This window comes from Ornithodoros turicata, chromosome 1 (genome assembly GCF_037126465.1).
Source record: "Ornithodoros turicata isolate Travis chromosome 1, ASM3712646v1, whole genome shotgun sequence".
In the NCBI taxonomy this organism is placed as follows: Eukaryota; Metazoa; Arthropoda; class Arachnida; order Ixodida; family Argasidae; genus Ornithodoros; species Ornithodoros turicata.
The window spans coordinates 210,521,663-210,538,770 of NC_088201.1; the positions used below are offsets into that span (position 1 = coordinate 210,521,663).

The 17,108-nt window shown below is 44.3% G+C and overlaps 1 protein-coding gene and 1 long non-coding RNA gene across 2 annotated transcripts in view; both read left to right on the plus strand.

The window, feature by feature from the left end:
• Positions 1–17,108, plus strand: part of LOC135379025 (uncharacterized) — a 54,638-nt gene that overhangs the window by 10,641 nt on the left and 26,889 nt on the right. The gene's annotated exons all lie outside the window — the stretch shown is intronic.
• On the plus strand, positions 1,191–10,102 carry LOC135379169 (zinc finger protein 845-like). Its single transcript, XM_064612414.1, has 3 exons — positions 1,191–1,989; positions 7,540–7,696; positions 8,748–10,102. Exons 1-3 carry the CDS (start codon positions 1,345–1,347, stop codon positions 9,653–9,655), a joined length of 1,710 nt encoding a protein of 569 aa, XP_064468484.1. The 5' UTR covers positions 1,191–1,344; the 3' UTR covers positions 9,656–10,102.

The following is a 17,108-nucleotide window of genomic DNA, read 5'->3' on the forward strand; positions in this document are numbered from 1 at the left end:
TTAATATATATATATATATAGTCAACTTATCGAGCTAAACGAGAATTGGCCGATGCAGACTACAAATGTGGACGGCGCAGACACGCAAGCTTGAGTTCATCCGTGCTCGGCACCTTTTGTTTTGTTACCATATAGTGCATCAGTTTTATCCACTATATAGTGACCGACAACGCCGTTAAGTTTGTGTCCACCGACATATCAGCGTGCACTGAAACAGCACGTGACTAGCGTAAATTGTAGCTGACTATAAAATGCACATGTCGCGCGTGGGAACGGCAAACTGTGACTAACCCAGCCATAATATTGCAAGCACACAACAAACCAACCAACATGCCGCACTGCTAAGCCAAATGGCTTCTAAATATGTCTTTCGTTTGCTACGACGACTTGAACAGGAGGAGGAGGAGGAGGAGGAGGAGTGTCGTTGGGAGGAACCCGAGAGGTCTGCCCGCCTGATTAGGCGGCATGTTTCTCGGGAAGGGAAAGATGGTGGAGAGGAGGAAAGGGTGAACGAGGAAGGGTGAACGACTTGAACACATATCGAAAACCCCTGCATTTGAGTGGTTAAACAGTGATGTTATGTTCTTAATTATGATCTTACGAAGAACCATTTTCCCTGGTTGTCCTTGTTTCCAGAACATGAATTTCGAGAACGGGGGTTTCACGACCAGGCATATCGAAGTCTTCCCTTATTCATGGCTTGACAGGGAGAAAGAAAACGGAAAGAAAGAAAAGGAAAACCAGTCAGCACTGACACGGACAGAAGCGCGGTCGCCACCTTGAACTTTTATTACGTCACCAATGACGTTTTTTTTTTTTTTTCATTCTCCTCGTTTGACCCGGAGGAGCGAGTTGAATGGAAATGCGCGCGGCGATGTTCAAGTGTCTTTCTTTCTACGAGAAACATCGCGTACAGAGAAAATTTTCCGTGAATTATCAAGTTAAGTTACCTGCTTCCACAACGCGTTCGGAACAGAATATTTTTTAGATGGCTTTCAGAGCTCCTTTAACCATGATTTTCCCTCGGGTTCCTTCAGTTCCACGTCAATTAGAATGAAAATAAAATGATTGACATAAAAAAATTGAGAAATTGAGTTTTGCGCGTGGACTGCCGTGCCAGTTTATTGTCTTATTTCCAAAATTTCAGAAACAAGAGGAAGCACTGCTGCGCTTCATAATAAAGGCCAGGCATCTTCAAGTTGCACTTTTGAAAAGGCTCATGTTAACACATTAACAACAGAACCACGGTTCGACAACACTGAGCACCTACTGAAGCACGTGCAGACACACAAGAGAGTGAAGCCATACAAGTGCAATGTCTGCCCCGCAGTGTTTATTCAGAAAATGGACATGCTGTGTCACAAGAGGACACACTCAGGGAAGAGATCATACAACTGTGACCTCTGCCCTGCGGAGTTCAACCATAGCATAGACCTGAAACGTCACAAAAGGACGCACACCGGTGAGAAGCCATACAAGTGTGATGCCTGCCCTGCGGAGTTCAGCCGAAACGTGTATCTACGGGATCACAAGTGGACACACACGGGAGAAAAGCCATACAAGTGCGATCTTTGCCCTGCGCAGGTCAGGCAGAGCAAGTCCCTACAGCATCACAAGTGGACGCACACCGGTGAGAAGCCATACAAGTGTGATGTCTGCCCTGCGAAGTTCAGCCGGATCGGGTATCTACGGGATCACAAACGTGCACACACGGGAGAGAGGCCATACAAGTGTGATATCTGCCCTGCGGAGTTCAACCAGAGCATAGACCTGAAACGTCACAAAAGGACGCACACTGGTGAGAAGCCATACAAGTGTGATGTCTGCCCTGCAGAGTTCACCCGGAACGGGTACCTACGGGATCACAAGTCGACACATACGGGTGAGAAACCACACAAGTGCATTCCCTGCCCTGCGGAGTTCAGACAGAGCAAGTCCCTACGGGACCACATGCGGACGCACACCGGTGAGAAGTCATACAAGTGTGATGTCTGACCTGCGGAGTTCATCTGGAATGTGCACCTACGGGATGAGAAGCGGACATTCACGGGTGGGGTACCATACAAGTGCGATGTCTACCCCGCGGAGTTCAATTGAAATGGGCATCTACAAGATCACAAGCGAATGTACATGGGCAAGAAGCCATACAAGTGCAATGTCCTCCCTGCAGGGTTCATACAGAGCAGCACCCTGCTAGAGCCGTATACTAAGAGTCTGGCCATTATTGTGTAATGCCTATACCTGAAGCTCCACCCACTTTTCAGCTTTCTGATGTAGATGTTCAACATTGCTCCGCTTTTAGCCGCTATGTCACCCAACTCATCATGTAAATCTCTCGTCCTGGACCATCTCATCGCTCATACCTGTAGATAGCTTTTAACTGCCACACTCACTTGTTATCGTCGTCCTCCTCTCTCTCTCATCCTCATCTCTCATGCACTCACCATTTGCTGCCTTTGTGCCACTAGACCCATGATCTTTCTCTCTCTCTCAGCTTTCTGACCAATGACGTATTAAAATACGGAACACTATCAATCAACCTCTCTTCACGCTTTGTCAATCTATCCAACATGGGCAGCGCCATTTCGGGTATCAAGTGGATTGGATGGGATTGAAATAGATACGCCCGGACGATCTGCAATATGATCAGGTACATCGGAGGAACGCTGATTGCGCCGATTACAACTATAGTCCCAGCTCCGGACAATGAGGGAGCGTTTTGAGAAAAGGCGCTGATGATACAGCCGCCAATGGGGCTGTCCGACGATCAATCGTTACAGTGGTATCCCAACACTCGGGGGAGCATGTTTTGTGCCAAAGGAAGTGACCGGATACATCAACTTGTCTCCTATCACTTGACGTGGGTCCAGGAAGAAATGTCCCCGGAAAAAATGTCCCCGGAAGAAATGCCCCCGGAAAAATTGTCCCCAGAAGAAATGTTCCCTGGAAGGAACGTCCCCGGAAAAAATGTCCCCTGAGGAAAATTCACTTTTGGTACGCGTGGACTGGTTGACTTCGGACGTCGACGTTTTACTATATAGGACGGTGTGAATGTTTGGATTTTTGAGCACTGAAGCGAGTAATCGTATATCCTATTCCATTTCCTAATCAAATATGGAATTCAATGTTCGAATTCCAAATCGAATTGATGCTTCCACTAAACTGAATATATTTGAAGAGACCCGGCACATGGAGAACAAAAAAAAAAAAAGAAAAGAGTAAGCGCTATACTTACGAATACATGTACGTACCGTACATGTTTGTAATACAATATATGTTGTATATGTATCCAATTACGGTTATTCAACGAGTCACTTAATTTATTCGTATTCAATTCCATTTTAAAATGACTATTCACACATAGCATTTCTTTGCCTAGGTAGTCGCTGTGCGTCAGTTTTGGTGAATTTACTTCATTGTGTCTTGCAACAATGTGGCCTGTACAGTCATGGGGCTCCCGAGATGTGATACCGCTAGACATATTTTTGTCTGTCAGTTTTGTTGCTTTCTCCCCGCATTTTATTTTCCTCTTTACACATCACCGTGCACGTCGATCTGCACACTTCTAAAAAAGAACTTGACATGCTCCTGGTCAATCCGAATGACGTCTTCTCTCCTGATTTGTTGAAACTGGACGGCGTACTACTTTCTGTGACACTTCATATTTGTGCTAATTAGCAGAGAAAATGTTTTTCCGTGTTAGCGGTGCGAAGCAACTATTGCTGTAGGCAGTGTACAGGCGTGGACAGAGGACAGCAGGAGGGAGGTCGACAGGGGGTTAGTATGCGTCCTGGACCGACTTCAGGGCTAAGTGAGCCGACATTCATCGGGAAAGTCCGACGGAAAACCCAGGGAAAACCTCAGAGAGCACACCTGGTGACAGGATTCGAACCCGTGTCACATTGTATCAACGAACGTGAAATTGATTGCGGTGTATTCCCTACGAGAAATCGTAAGTGAAAGTAGGTCGAGCTTTCAAAGCAAAAACCCTTAGTAAGTGGTTAGGAATTTCAGTATTTGTTTTGAGCCGGAGGACTTCAAGACCTGCAATATCGCAACCGGGGATTTCGCAAAAATTCCACGCGTACGAAGAGTGGATGTTCCTCGAGGGAACATTTTTTCCGGGGGACATACTTTCCAGGGGACATTTCTTCCGGGGACATTTTTTCCGGTTCCCACTTGACGTTGCTGGATTCTTCTCGATTCGGTTCCGTAATTCCCCCTGCGTGTGTCATGTGGTAAAGCTGTATCTGGAGTGTGATCAAGGATGATTCTTCAGCTGCATGATTTGTCTTTGCTGTTATGTCAGCTCAAAATAATACACTTACTCCAAATATGTTAAAACCCATTCAATGCTAGCGCCTCTTATTAGCGATGCACCTGCAGAGTCAACACAGGAAGCAATCGACTGTGTCCTGGAGGTAGCCGTCATACACAGGGTGTCCCAGCTAACTACGAACATATTTTTAAAAAGTATATATGACACTTTTTCCAAGATGAAATCATTTGCAATACAGCATATGCTGAAGGGCACTCCTTAGAAGGGCATTAGCAAAGTCCAAAGGCAATGTCTTAATTAACTTTCATTAATTAATTTAATTTGGGATCCCGGCGAAGTCGGACTAAGCAAAATTGAAAAGGTACAAAATCAGGCTGCCAGATTTGTCACCAATACTTACTCCGCTTATGTGAGGTCTGCTGAACTAAAGTCCATACTGGGCTGGCCATCGCTGGAGAGCCGCAGAAAAATAGCTCGCTTGAAGCTACTTTATGACATTTACCATAGCTTGTCCGGTATTTCAGGTTCTCTGTACTTGCAGAAACCTTGTTTCCTTTCAGGTTGTTTGGACCACGCCTATAAGATCGAGCCATATCGCTTTCGAACATCTACTTTCAAACCATCTTTTTCTGTCCAAACGATAGCGGATTGGAACAACCTTCCACGTGACCTTGCTCTCTCTCCTTCCAGTGAACTGTTCTCGGAGAAATTACACGAATTCCTTTCCCAGCAAAGTCTGTGTTAAATTATGATATCCTTTATGTTTGGTTAGCCATGTGTTATTGGTCTTTTGTGTTGATGTTCTATGTATTCCTCTCTCCCCTGCACAATTCCACGACTGTGGAGCAGCGGGGTACTTAAATAAATAAATTAACTTTTTAATTATAAGAGCTACGAAGTTGTCCCAATGAGAACGTCTGTTCCTTTCGGTCACCTGACATCGTAGCCGTTTTCAGAACAAAAATCCGTTCGATAGAACGCCCGCAAAAAATTCGTGAAGGAACGCCATTTTTTCTTTATTTTGTTCATTGCGCATCTTCGGAGAGGTGTATTTCCTTCATCCCCAACGTAAGAGGGGGAAGGGGCACAGTGCCGACTCATGCGTCGAAGGTGAGCTTTAACTTGCGGAAACAAAACAAAAAGAAATCTTTCAGGTGACTCTATCGGAACTAGGCTTATCTTGGGCCGCATTTCCTGTTTCCTTTAAATTTTTTTCCAGGACGCGAGGGGCAACAGTGTGCTCTTTCTCCGTCTCACATTGGGGGTGAAGGAAATACGCGTCTTCTAAGAAGCGTAACGAACAAAACAAAGAAAAAAATTGTTTTCCTTCACGAATTTTTTGCCGGCGATCTATCGAACGGATTTTTGTTCTGAAAACGGCTACGATATCAGGTGACCGAAAGGAACAGATGTTCACATTGGGACAACTTCGTAGCTTTTATAGTTCGAAAGTTAATAAATGAAAGTTAATTATGACATTGCCTTAGGACTTTGCTAATGCCCTCCTAAGGCATGCCCTTCAGCATATGCTATATTGCAATTGATTTCGTCTTGGAAAAAGTGTTAGATATATTTCAAAATATGTTCGCAGTAAGCTGGGAGCTACCTGGGACGCAGCAACATAAAACTAAAAACACTCATACAGGAAAAGGAAAGTGTTCTCGAGCCGAATTTGGGGCCTTCCGTCTGAAGGTCCAACACTTCATCTCTCAGCAGATACCAGAGGCGGGAGAGGTGAACTTCATACTTGCAACCTCGATCCCACACAATGTGGGCTATTTGCGGAATTGGAAATTGACAGCTAGCTTGACAGGGCAGAGTGAACGTGGTGCAGTGTACGAAGGGTGTTGCCTCAGGATGGCTCCTCTCCTGAGGCAACTCCCTTTGTACTTCTCGACTCGTTCGCTGGATTTCTACCCGTCTACGTGGTGCGGTGTAGTCTTTTACGCATCTTGTCTAGGGTGGTTGATCACGCTAGGAGGCGTCGTTATTGTTCACAAGCCGCGTCCTGCTCAACCACCATAGGTAAATGGGAGGTAGTCAAAGAGTTTCTTAATAGGGAGACCATCAGGGCCCGGACAGGTAAGATACTATTCTGCGAAGACCACCGTAGATTGCTGCACCTTTCAGTGCCCTTTTTTTATGGTTCGTTTGCTTATAGCGATGAGGACAACGTACCACTTGCTCCTATGCCATATCGTCTTCTGCAATCGCTTTTCGTCAACCAGCACCTTCTACGGAAGTGGCCGAAATTATTTCATCATATATCACTTGGGTATGACAACATATCCGCATCTAAATCGAAACTGGTTAAAGGAAGAGTTTGGAAGGATTCAAAAAAAAAAAAAAAAAAGGCGAGCATTATACCAAACACGGACCGCTCCCTCAATACCGAATACAACATTCGCGTTCATTTTGTGCGAGTAATTAATACGTAAATGATCACAATACCAAACCGAAACCAACATCCAAAGCGCACAGCCATTCGCCCGGAGGAAGATACTGTGACGTCACCCGGCATTGTCGACTGCTACGATGCTTCTATTCTTCCATGCAGGATGACATCGGCAGTGTTGATTTCAATGCCCTCTTGCTTCATAGAGGCCGAAGCGCTCACTTCGTAATAATTCGTAATAATGCTGTAAAGCCCTGAGGGTACTGAAATAATTCGTTCGAATAAAATCTGCAAACTTTGGGAACGCCATATTTTGTATCTATGTTGCTGACACCGCAAGGGTTACTGCTATGTCACAATCGTTGTGGGGATTTTGTTGCAGAATCCCACTCTAAGGACATTATATCCCTTGTGCTACATCTCACATTGTGAATCTCTCTTTTAGGCAAGGCGGTTTCCTGGTTCACTGAGATGTGCGATCATTGTGCCCGTACATAAAAAGCGTGATCCTTCCGGTATCAGTATTTACAAACCGATTTTGATCCTTCCTGTGGTGGGCAAAATCATTGAAAGTCCATTACAAAAATCGCCTATTCTATAGAATTATTAGCGCTTATTCTGCGGAAATAGCTCTTTTAACTTTTACAGAATGCATAAAACAATCCAGTGGCCTGGACGTTTTTCTCTTGACTTTTCTAGAGCTTTTGATGTGTCAGCCACGAAATTCTTTCTGATTTAGCCGTGCATGGGATCAGGAGGGCCTGCATTTGGTCTAATTGCCAATTGCCTCGAAAACCGGTCTCATATTGTTAGGTGTCAGGAGGCTTTCTGTGAACCTGTAGTTTCTAATATTGCCATACCGCAGGCATCATTACTAGGTCCGCTTCTCTTTTTACTGTACATCAACGACCCACCTGTGCACACTGGATTTTCTGGAGCATCGTTGTATGCAGATCGCACTACGTTACCGTTAGCCTGCAAGGATATGGATGATCTATCATTAAAATTTGATAAAGACATTGGTAATGCCGTACTAATAAATTACAGTAAATGCAAATAAAACGTGTACATGATTTGATTCTCATTAGCATAATTTGTCACGCACGCTTCACTATCTCTTCCGGGAGGTTCATTACAATTTCGTCACGAAACCAAGTTTCTAGGCGTTCTTTTTGTAACACTTCTTTGTCTTACATTGCACATTAATCATATCAATCGCAGGATTTCATATGCTATAAGTGTTCTTGGGAGAACCCGAAAGAATTTCCCATCGTCTGTCTGTCTTACTGTGTCTGTATTAGGTCCTTACACATTGGCACTTATCTTACTGTGCTCCTGCTTGGGCCTTAACTCACAAAATGCATCCTCGTGTGCTTTAGGTATTGCAAAACCGGGCTGCTAGGATCGCGTTTTGTTGGCCGTTTTTCTCTCATGTCCCATGTCGTGACATTCACAATCTTTGAGTTCAAGAGACAGTTTCTTAAAGCGTACACAACTTTACTCACTGCATATTACACCTTAATCTTGCTTGCCAAAATTAATTTTAGTCACCTCGGTTCAAAACCAATGCATGGGGGCTGGAGCAGGTAGTATGTTGAACTTACATGTGGTGAAAACAAACTATGGGAGGCTGTCATTCGTGTTTCTGGGAATCCGGGCGGAACCAGTGGTCTCATGGTACAACAAGCATCAGTCATTTTTTTGTTTTAGAAATCGAGCGAGGCATAGGTACCAGCTCGTAGTGCACTTTAATTGCTCTGGATTGATCAGTTGTTATCGCTGCTTTGCTATGCAACGATGCTTTAATTCGATTTATCTGTCCCGGTATTGTTTGTTTTGTTGCTTTATTTTTGTGTTATTGTATTGTACGATGTAGCCTTACCTAACTCCAGATTGGCGTAGGCACTTTTCATGAACCTTTAACCGTGATTTTCCCTCAGGTTCCTTCAGTTACACGTCAATTGTATGTATTATCTGAACGAATGAAAATAAAATGATCGATATGAAATCGCATATCAGAGTTTTGCGCCTGAACTAGTATGCCAGTTTATTGTTCAATTTTCGAAATTTCAGGAACAAGAGGAAGCAGTGCTGCGCGTCATAATAAAGATCAGCCCACAGGAGCTTGTGATGAAGCTTCTTCAAGTTGCACTTTTGCAAAGGCGCATATTAACACATCAACAACTGAACCACGATTCAACAACACTGGGCTTGGCACTATGGACATAGCTCACTTACGGTTACCTGGGCACCTACTGACGCACATGGAGATACAAAAGAGAGAGGAGCCATACAAGTGCGATTTCTGCCCCACAGTGTTTATTCAGAAAATGGACCTGCTGTGTCACAAGAGGTCACACACAGGGGAGAGACCATATAACTGCAATCTCTGCCCTGCGGAGTTCAACCAGAGCACAGACCTGAAACGTCACAAAAGGACGCACACTGGTGAGAAGCCATACAAGTGTGATGTCTGCCCCGCACAGTTCAACCAGAGCACAGACCTGAAACGTCACAAAAGGACACATACTGGTGAAAAGCCATACAAGTGTGATGTCTGCCCAGCTGAGTTCAGCCGAAACGGGTATCTAAGGGACCACAAGTGGACACACACGGGTGAGAAACCATACAAGTGCGATCTCTGCCCTGCGGAGTTCAGACAGAGCAAGTCCCTACAGCATCACAAGTGGACGCACACCGGTGAGAAGCCATACAAGTGTGACAACTGCCCTGCGGAGTTCAGCCAGAACTGCTATCTACGGGATCACAAGCGTGCACATACGGGAGAGAAGCCATACAAATGTGATATCTGCCCTGCGGAGTTCAGTCGAAATGGGTATCTACGGGATCACAAGTGGACACACACGAGTGAGAAACCATACAAGTGCGATCTCTGCCCTGCGGAGTTCAGACAGAGCAAGTCCCTACAGCGTCACAAGCGGACGCACACTGGTGAGAAGCCGTACAAGTGCGATGCCTGACCTGCGGAGTTCAACCGGTACGGGTATCTATGGGATCACAAGAGTGCACACACGGGAGACAAGCCATACAAGTGTGATATCTGACCTGCGGAGTTCGACCAGAGTATAGACCGAAAAAGTCACAAAAGGACGCATACCGGAGAGAGACCATACAGGTGTGATGTCTGGCCTACAGAGTTCAGCCAGAACTGGTATATACAGGACCTCAAGCGTGCACATACGGGAGAGAAGCCATACAAGTGTGATATCTGCCCTGTTAAGTTCAGCCGAAACGGGTATCTACGGGATCACAAGTGGACACACACGGGTGAGAAACCATACAAGTGCGATTTCTGCCCTGCGGAGTTCACACAGAGCAGGTCCCTACAGCCGCGAAGTTCAACCGTAACGGTCTCTACAGGATCGCAAGCGAACATGCATGGGCAAGAGGCCATACAAGTGCCAATGTCTTCCCTGCAGGGTTCATCAAGAGCAGGCCCCTGCTATAGCTGTATATTAAAAGACAGTCTGGCGCTTATTGGGTCACGGCTATACCTGAAGCTCCGCCCACTTTAGAGCATGCTGACCAATGAAGTATTAAAATATGGGACACTATCAATCAACCAGTCCTCACGATTTGTCATTCTATCCAGCCTGGTCAGCGTCATTTTGGCTGTCAAGTGGTGGTGATGATGATGATGATGATGATTAGGATTTTAATGGCGCAAAGGCAACTTTGGCCATAGAGCGCCACGACAGTGGTATGAATCAAAGCTAGTTAAAAATAATCGATTTCATTTAAAGTCAAAATAGGAAAGGTAAAAAGTAGTGAAAATGTTTGCATGTTCACAGGTCGTTTAGGTAACCTATGTCTCTTAAAAAGTTGTACACATGGTTAAAACTGATGAGAGGCTCGTCCCCCAGCAAAAGCGCTGGGTGAAGAGGAATCCTATACTTGTAAGACAGTGAGAAGTGTTGTTGACGATGGTGTTCGTGATGAGTGCAAACTATGAGTATATTTTTTAAAATGGATAAAATACCCCAGTGCGAAGGTAAAACAATGGGACGAGACAAACACAGACAAAGGGACGACGCACAGCACTGACTGCAACCAAAAGAATTTATTTCCGTCACCATCTCCTTTTTATACCAATACCTTCTCTCCACACTAACTACATATCGACATCCACAGCTGCAACAGACCTGATTGACATGGCGTACCAAGTCAGTAAGAAAGTTCCGGATGCGCAGAAGATCACGCTCATGGATCATGCCGTGGATGCTCTTCGAGGATGTGTAAAGAAATCGCCTTTCAATCGAAGGTTGCCGAAAGTGATAAGCGAACTAAAAACCAGTGAACTGCACTTATTGGTAGCCGACAAGACTAGCAGATTCGTCGTCGTGGATTCTCAAGAATTTAAAGAAAAACAGCGGGAAGCATTGGAAAAAAACTTCTGTACCGTAAAGGGTAGACCAAGTAGGAATTTAAAATCAAAAGCCAAGAAATGGTTTGAAGAGTGTCAATGGGAAAAATTCTCGAATTTAGTAAAAAATGCTCAAAGCCAATACCTGGAAGTTTTTTATACCATAAAGCTCCATAAAGATGGATACCCGTTTAGAACAATAGTATCTGAGAGAAAAACTTGGCAGAGTGTTGTTAGTTCTTTCCTGCAGGAACACCTGGCTATGTTGAATATTGATGACCCCTTTGAGATAAAGAATTCTTCGGATGTTATAAAGCAGCTTAAGGATATGAACGCAAAGGGTAAATCAATAATATCATTAGATGTTAAGGACCTTTATTACAATCTTCCAACTGAAGTCATGTTCGAATGTATAGAAAGCTGTATTGAACGTTTTGGGGTTATAAGGTTTCAGAACAATGTAAAATGTTCAGTTCAACAGTTTCTTGAGTTGGTGAGAATATATATTATGTCAACTTTGATTGAAGTGGAAGGGAAAGTTTATAGACAGAAGGAAGGCATATGTATCGGGTCAAGAATAGCTCCGATTTTGAGCTCCTTGGTGATGAGTAACATTGACAAGAATATTCAAACGGAATTAGATGTGAATAAGTGGCCTGTTCATGCTGTGTTTAGGTATGTGGATGATTATTTGATCATTCTGGATAAGGGCTTAGAATGTAACAGAGTTAAGGATATGTTTACCAGCAAAAGTAGGGGTCTCGAATTTACAGTGGAAGAGGCCAATGATAACTGCATACAGTTTTTGGATATTGAAATCACATGTTGTCAGGAAAAATTTTGTTGGGAATATAAGCAAAGAACAGAGAAACCTTTGATGCCCTTTGATTCATGTTGTTCAAAAACTGTAAAAAATGCTACAGCTCAAAATGTTGTAAAAAAAACGCGCTAGAGAGATCCTGTGAGCACAGAATGTTTGCGAGTTGTGTTGCGCAAATACATAGACTTGAGAGGGCTGGTTATCCGGAAGCAATTATCACTGACATATTGAGTCGTGTACTAACACGTTTAATAAATGGATCAAAACAAGAAAGGGCTAGGGAGAAGAATAAGTTCGCTGCCATTGAGTATGTGCATAAGGCATCGCATAGGTTAAAGAAATTATCGAAGAAGTTTGGGATAGATGTCGTGTTTAGAAAGGGATGGGGTCTTAATTCCCTACTTAATAGTGTAAATAAGGAGCGGAACACCGGGTGTAAAGTTGAACATCAAACAACGTACGTTAAATGTGCTATAGGGGTAGTGTATAGTATTCCATTAAAATGTGGGAAGAAATATGTTGGACAGACGACACGGTGCTTAAACACAAGGCTAAGAGAACATAACAAAAATAGTAAAAGAATGGAAACGACATTAGGTGGGCACCTCGCACAGTGTAATGGATGTGAACCCGACCTTAATAGCACAAAAGTTTTGTATAAAAACAAGAAACAAGGGGCGTTACTATACTTGGAAGCTTTAACGATAAAGAAATTGGGGAATTCGTGCATAAGTGTACCATCAGTAACCTTGTCTGATAAGATAGAATGTTTTCTTGCGTAGAATGTATTCTCACGTGATGCTGTAGTTAGTGTGGAGAGAAGGTATTGGTATAAAAAGGAGATGGTGACGGAAATAAATTCTTTTGGTTGCAGTCAGTGCTGTGCGTCGTCCCTTTGTCTGTGTTTGTCTCGTCCCATTGTTTTACCTTCGCACTGGGGTATTTTATCCATTTTAAAAGATGTCATACCAACCCGCCCAAATTTTAACCTTATTTTATGAGTATATGCATAACGGACAAGGCTGTCCCGCAATGCTCGCACTGTGGTGTCTGCTCGCGTCGGAGAAGATACCCGTGTGTTAAGAAGGTGTGTCCAGCACTCAGACGGCTGAATAGAACTTCATTTAATCGATTTTCGAAGTGTTGTGCACACTGTCTTATCCGTGGTTTGGTAGTATACCGTAATGTCGGTATCCTGAGCAGCAGGGGCAGCACGATCCGCGCTCTCATTTCCCTTTATGCCTACATGCTGGGCACCCAATAAATGCGTAAACTGTGGCCCTTTCCTTGTATGAGACTCGCAAGATTCTGTGCTCGTCTTACCAGCAGGTTTTTGTGCATGTGGAGACCACATATGGCATGAACTGCACTAAGAGAGTCTGTGTATATAACCGATGGTGATGTGTGCGTTTGCAAGATATGGTTGAGCGCAACAATGATGCCATAAACCTCAGCACTAAAAATTGACAAAATATTGCTTAAACGATGTGGCTTAGTGTATACGCCAGATACCATGGCACATGATACTCCTGTGTTTGTTTTCGAAGCGTCAGTGTATATTTCCACATGGTCGCTAAAGTTTTGCTTGAGGGCTTCAAATTCTTGTTGTATTTGCAAGGCTGGGCATTTCTGTTTGTCAAATTTTAGAAGAGTTGTATCATGTTCTACAGGTGGATAAAAAGGAGATACCAGCTTACTGCACAACAAGGGTGGTAGATTATAGCTCGTAAAATTGTAACGTTCTACATCCCGCTGGACACGAATACTAAATGGAGCCACAGCGTTTGGCTTATTAATAAAGAGCCGTTGGAAGCAAGTGCTGGTTACACTGCAAGGTAAAAGCGTTGCCTTTCCAAGGACCACTCGTTTGGCTCAACATATAAGCTTTGAACTGGTGTGGTTCTAAAAGCCCCAAGTACCAGCCTCAAGCCAAGGTGGTGCACTGGGTCGAGAGCTTTCAGGACTGATAAGCGTGCTGATCCATATGCAACACATCCATAATCTAGTTTAGGACGAACAACAGAACTGTATATGCGGCGAAGAGTCTCTCTGTCGGCACCCCAGGAACGGTGTTAAATGGTTTTAAGAATATTTAAAGATTTCAAGCATTTTGCTTTCAAGATCTTGACGTGCTGCACGAAAGTGAGTTTTTTATCAAAGATGACGCCAAGGAATTTGTGTTCCTCATGTACAGCAAGAGCGTGACCATCAATAGTCAGTGTGGGGTCTGCGTACAGTCCCCTTCTCCTGAAAAACAGGACACAAATAGTTTTTTCTGAAGAGAATTTAAAACCATTTCGATCGGCCCATTTGAGTAGTTTGTTAATTGCGAGTTGCAGCTGCCTCTCACAAGTACTCAAATTTCTGGACGAATAAGAAATCTGTACATCGTCCACATACAAAGAGTATGAAATAGAAGGGGAATAACGCTTGCTATTGAGTTCATTTTAACTATAAAAAGTGTTACGCTTAGTACTGAACCTTGTGGAACTCCGTTTTCTTGAATAAAAGGTCGCGACAGCGTTGTTCCCAGTTGAACTCTGAAGATTGTAAAAAGTTGGTTATGCAACTGAAAAGTCGGCCCCGTACTCCTAATGAGTAAAGGTCTCGGACGATACCATACCGCCAAGCAGTATCATAGGCCTTTTCTAAGTCAAAGAAAACAGACGCACAGTGATTTCCTCTAACAAAGGCCTCTCGAATAGTGGATTCCAGCCGGATGAGGTGGTCTGCTATCGACCGTGCATTTCGAAAACCACACTGGTTATTATTAAGACAGTTATTAACCTCAAGATAGGACATCAGTCGGTTGTTAACTATCCTCTCGAAAGTTTTTCCCAGACAGCTTGTCAGTGCAATAGGTCGGTAACTGGTTGGGTTTGAAGCATCCTTCCCAGGCTTCAGGAAGGGGATGACCGTTGCTACCTTCCATGTTGATGGCATTTGGCCCTTTTCCCAGACATTATTAAAAAACTTAAGCAAACATTCTTTAGATTCACTTGACAGGTGAGTGAGCATAGAATATGCAATGCGGTCTGGCCCCGGGGCGCTGACCTTTACTGAAGACAGTGCTCTCAGGAGCTCTACCATGGTAAAGGGCTTGTTATATAGAAGGTTCTCACCACCTGTGACTGGAATGGCTTGTTTTTCAGCTTGTTGCTTTGTAGAGAGGAAATCCTTGTTGTAATGAGAATAACTCGATATGTTATGAAAATGCTGATCGAGGAGGTCATCCTGCTCGCCCAAGTTCTGGCACGGGGCCCCATTTACCTGAAGTAATGGGATAGAAAAGCCTCTATAAGCTCCTTTAATTTTCCGAAGTCTATACCAAACCACCTTTGATGGAGTGTTGTGTGTCAAGGAAGAGATAAAACTGCACCACGAAGAGCGCTTGGCCTGCTTTCTCGTCCATTTGGCTTTCGCCCGTGCCTTTTAAATGCAAGGAGGTTCTCTGGAGTGGGGTATCTGCGAAAGATACCCCAAGCTCTGTTCTGTTCTTTGCGTGTTTTCCCACAATCGTTTGTCCACCACGGTTTGGGACGCTTTGGGAGACGGCCAGATGTCTGTGGCACAGATTTCAAAGCAGCATTTATTATTGCATTTGTTATAACATTATTCGCTTCTTCAATGCTAGTATCCTCAAAAGATAATGATACGAGGTTGGTTCTTTCTGAAACAAGTTCCAGTCTGCCTCAGAAAGTTTCCATCGCGGAGGTCGTGACCTTAAAGAATTTGTTGGACCACGAAATTTTATAATGATAGGAAAGTGGTCACTACCACGAGGGTTTTGTTCAACTGTCCACTCCAGACGTGAAAAAAGTGCAGGACTGCACAGCGAAATGTCTAAAGAAGAGAAACTTTGCGTTGAAGAATTTACGTATGTTGGTAACCCTGAATTTAGGAGACATAATGGCCTTGAGAGAAGAACCCTCTCCAACATTTTCCCCGGTCTCTCTAGTTTTGAGCTGCCCCACAAGGGATTGTGAGCGTTGAAGTCGCCTGAGATGATGTAGGGCTGAGGAAGTTGATCGCATAGCTTTTCAAGTTCTCTTTGTTCTATCAATGATGATGGTGGCAAGTATGATGAACACACTGTCAAGACAGTGTCAAGGCAGACTTGAATGGCAACTGCCTCCAAGTCTGTGACAAGCGGAAGTTGTCTTGCAGCTATACTCTGCGGGAGGACCACAGCCACTCCGCCAGATGCACGAGCCCAAGTTGTACGGTCGTTCCTAAAAATATTATGTCTGCGGAAAGGATTATAATTTTCTTCGTGTAAGTATGTTTCTTGGAAGCAGAAGCAGATGGCACTGTACTTTTCAAACAGGTCATGTATATCATCTATGTTAGTGTGAAGGCCTCGACAGTTCCACTGAAGGAATACTTGCCCCATAATGAAAGTGTGAATTAACAAGAACAAAGGGAGACTGGCCATTGTGTGTATTGAGGTACAACACTTGGTGGGGGTAATTTCTGTTTATCTTGGGACTTGCCCCTACCTCGGCCTCCTTGTTTCTCTTTTTGCTCCTTCTTTTGGGAAGGAGCACGTGGGTTAGATGAACTGGGGAGACTTGACGATGATTTCTGCGACATGCAGTCATCATCATCGAGCTCCATGTTGTGTGTGTCTGTCTGGACTGAACTCCCAGTGAGCCCATTCCAGACTGAGACTACATCATCAACCTCTGCAGAGGCTGTGGTCACGATTTCCTGGCTGCCCATTTGAGCAGCCGGAGCCAACAGAGGGAAACTCTCCGCAGGCTGTTGTTGTGTTTGAGGAGCTTGGAGTAAAGACCCATACGTCTGGGTCTCTACGGATTTCGTCGGTGGCGTCGCTCCCCTACGCACCACCGCCGCATAACCGCCTTTTTTGGCAAACTCAAATTTTGTTTGTGCTTCTTTGTATGTGATGTTTTCAGTTGCTTTAATCCTCAGGGTGTCTTTTTCTTGTTGCGACTGAGGGCAGGACCGTGAATAGACTGGGTGATTGCCACTGCAGTTTGCACATTTAATCTTATTTTGACAGGTTTCTGCTGTATGATTTTGGTCTGTATCGGCACACTTTGGGCAGGTAGTGCGTCCCCGGCAGACCTGCGATTCGTGCTCAAAACGTTGGCACTTAAAGCAACGACGTGGGTTAGGAACGTAAGGCCGCACGGGGCAGTCGATATATCCTGCTTTGATGTCTGCCGGAAGTTTGTGCAGCTGAAAGGAAAGTACGATATGTTTG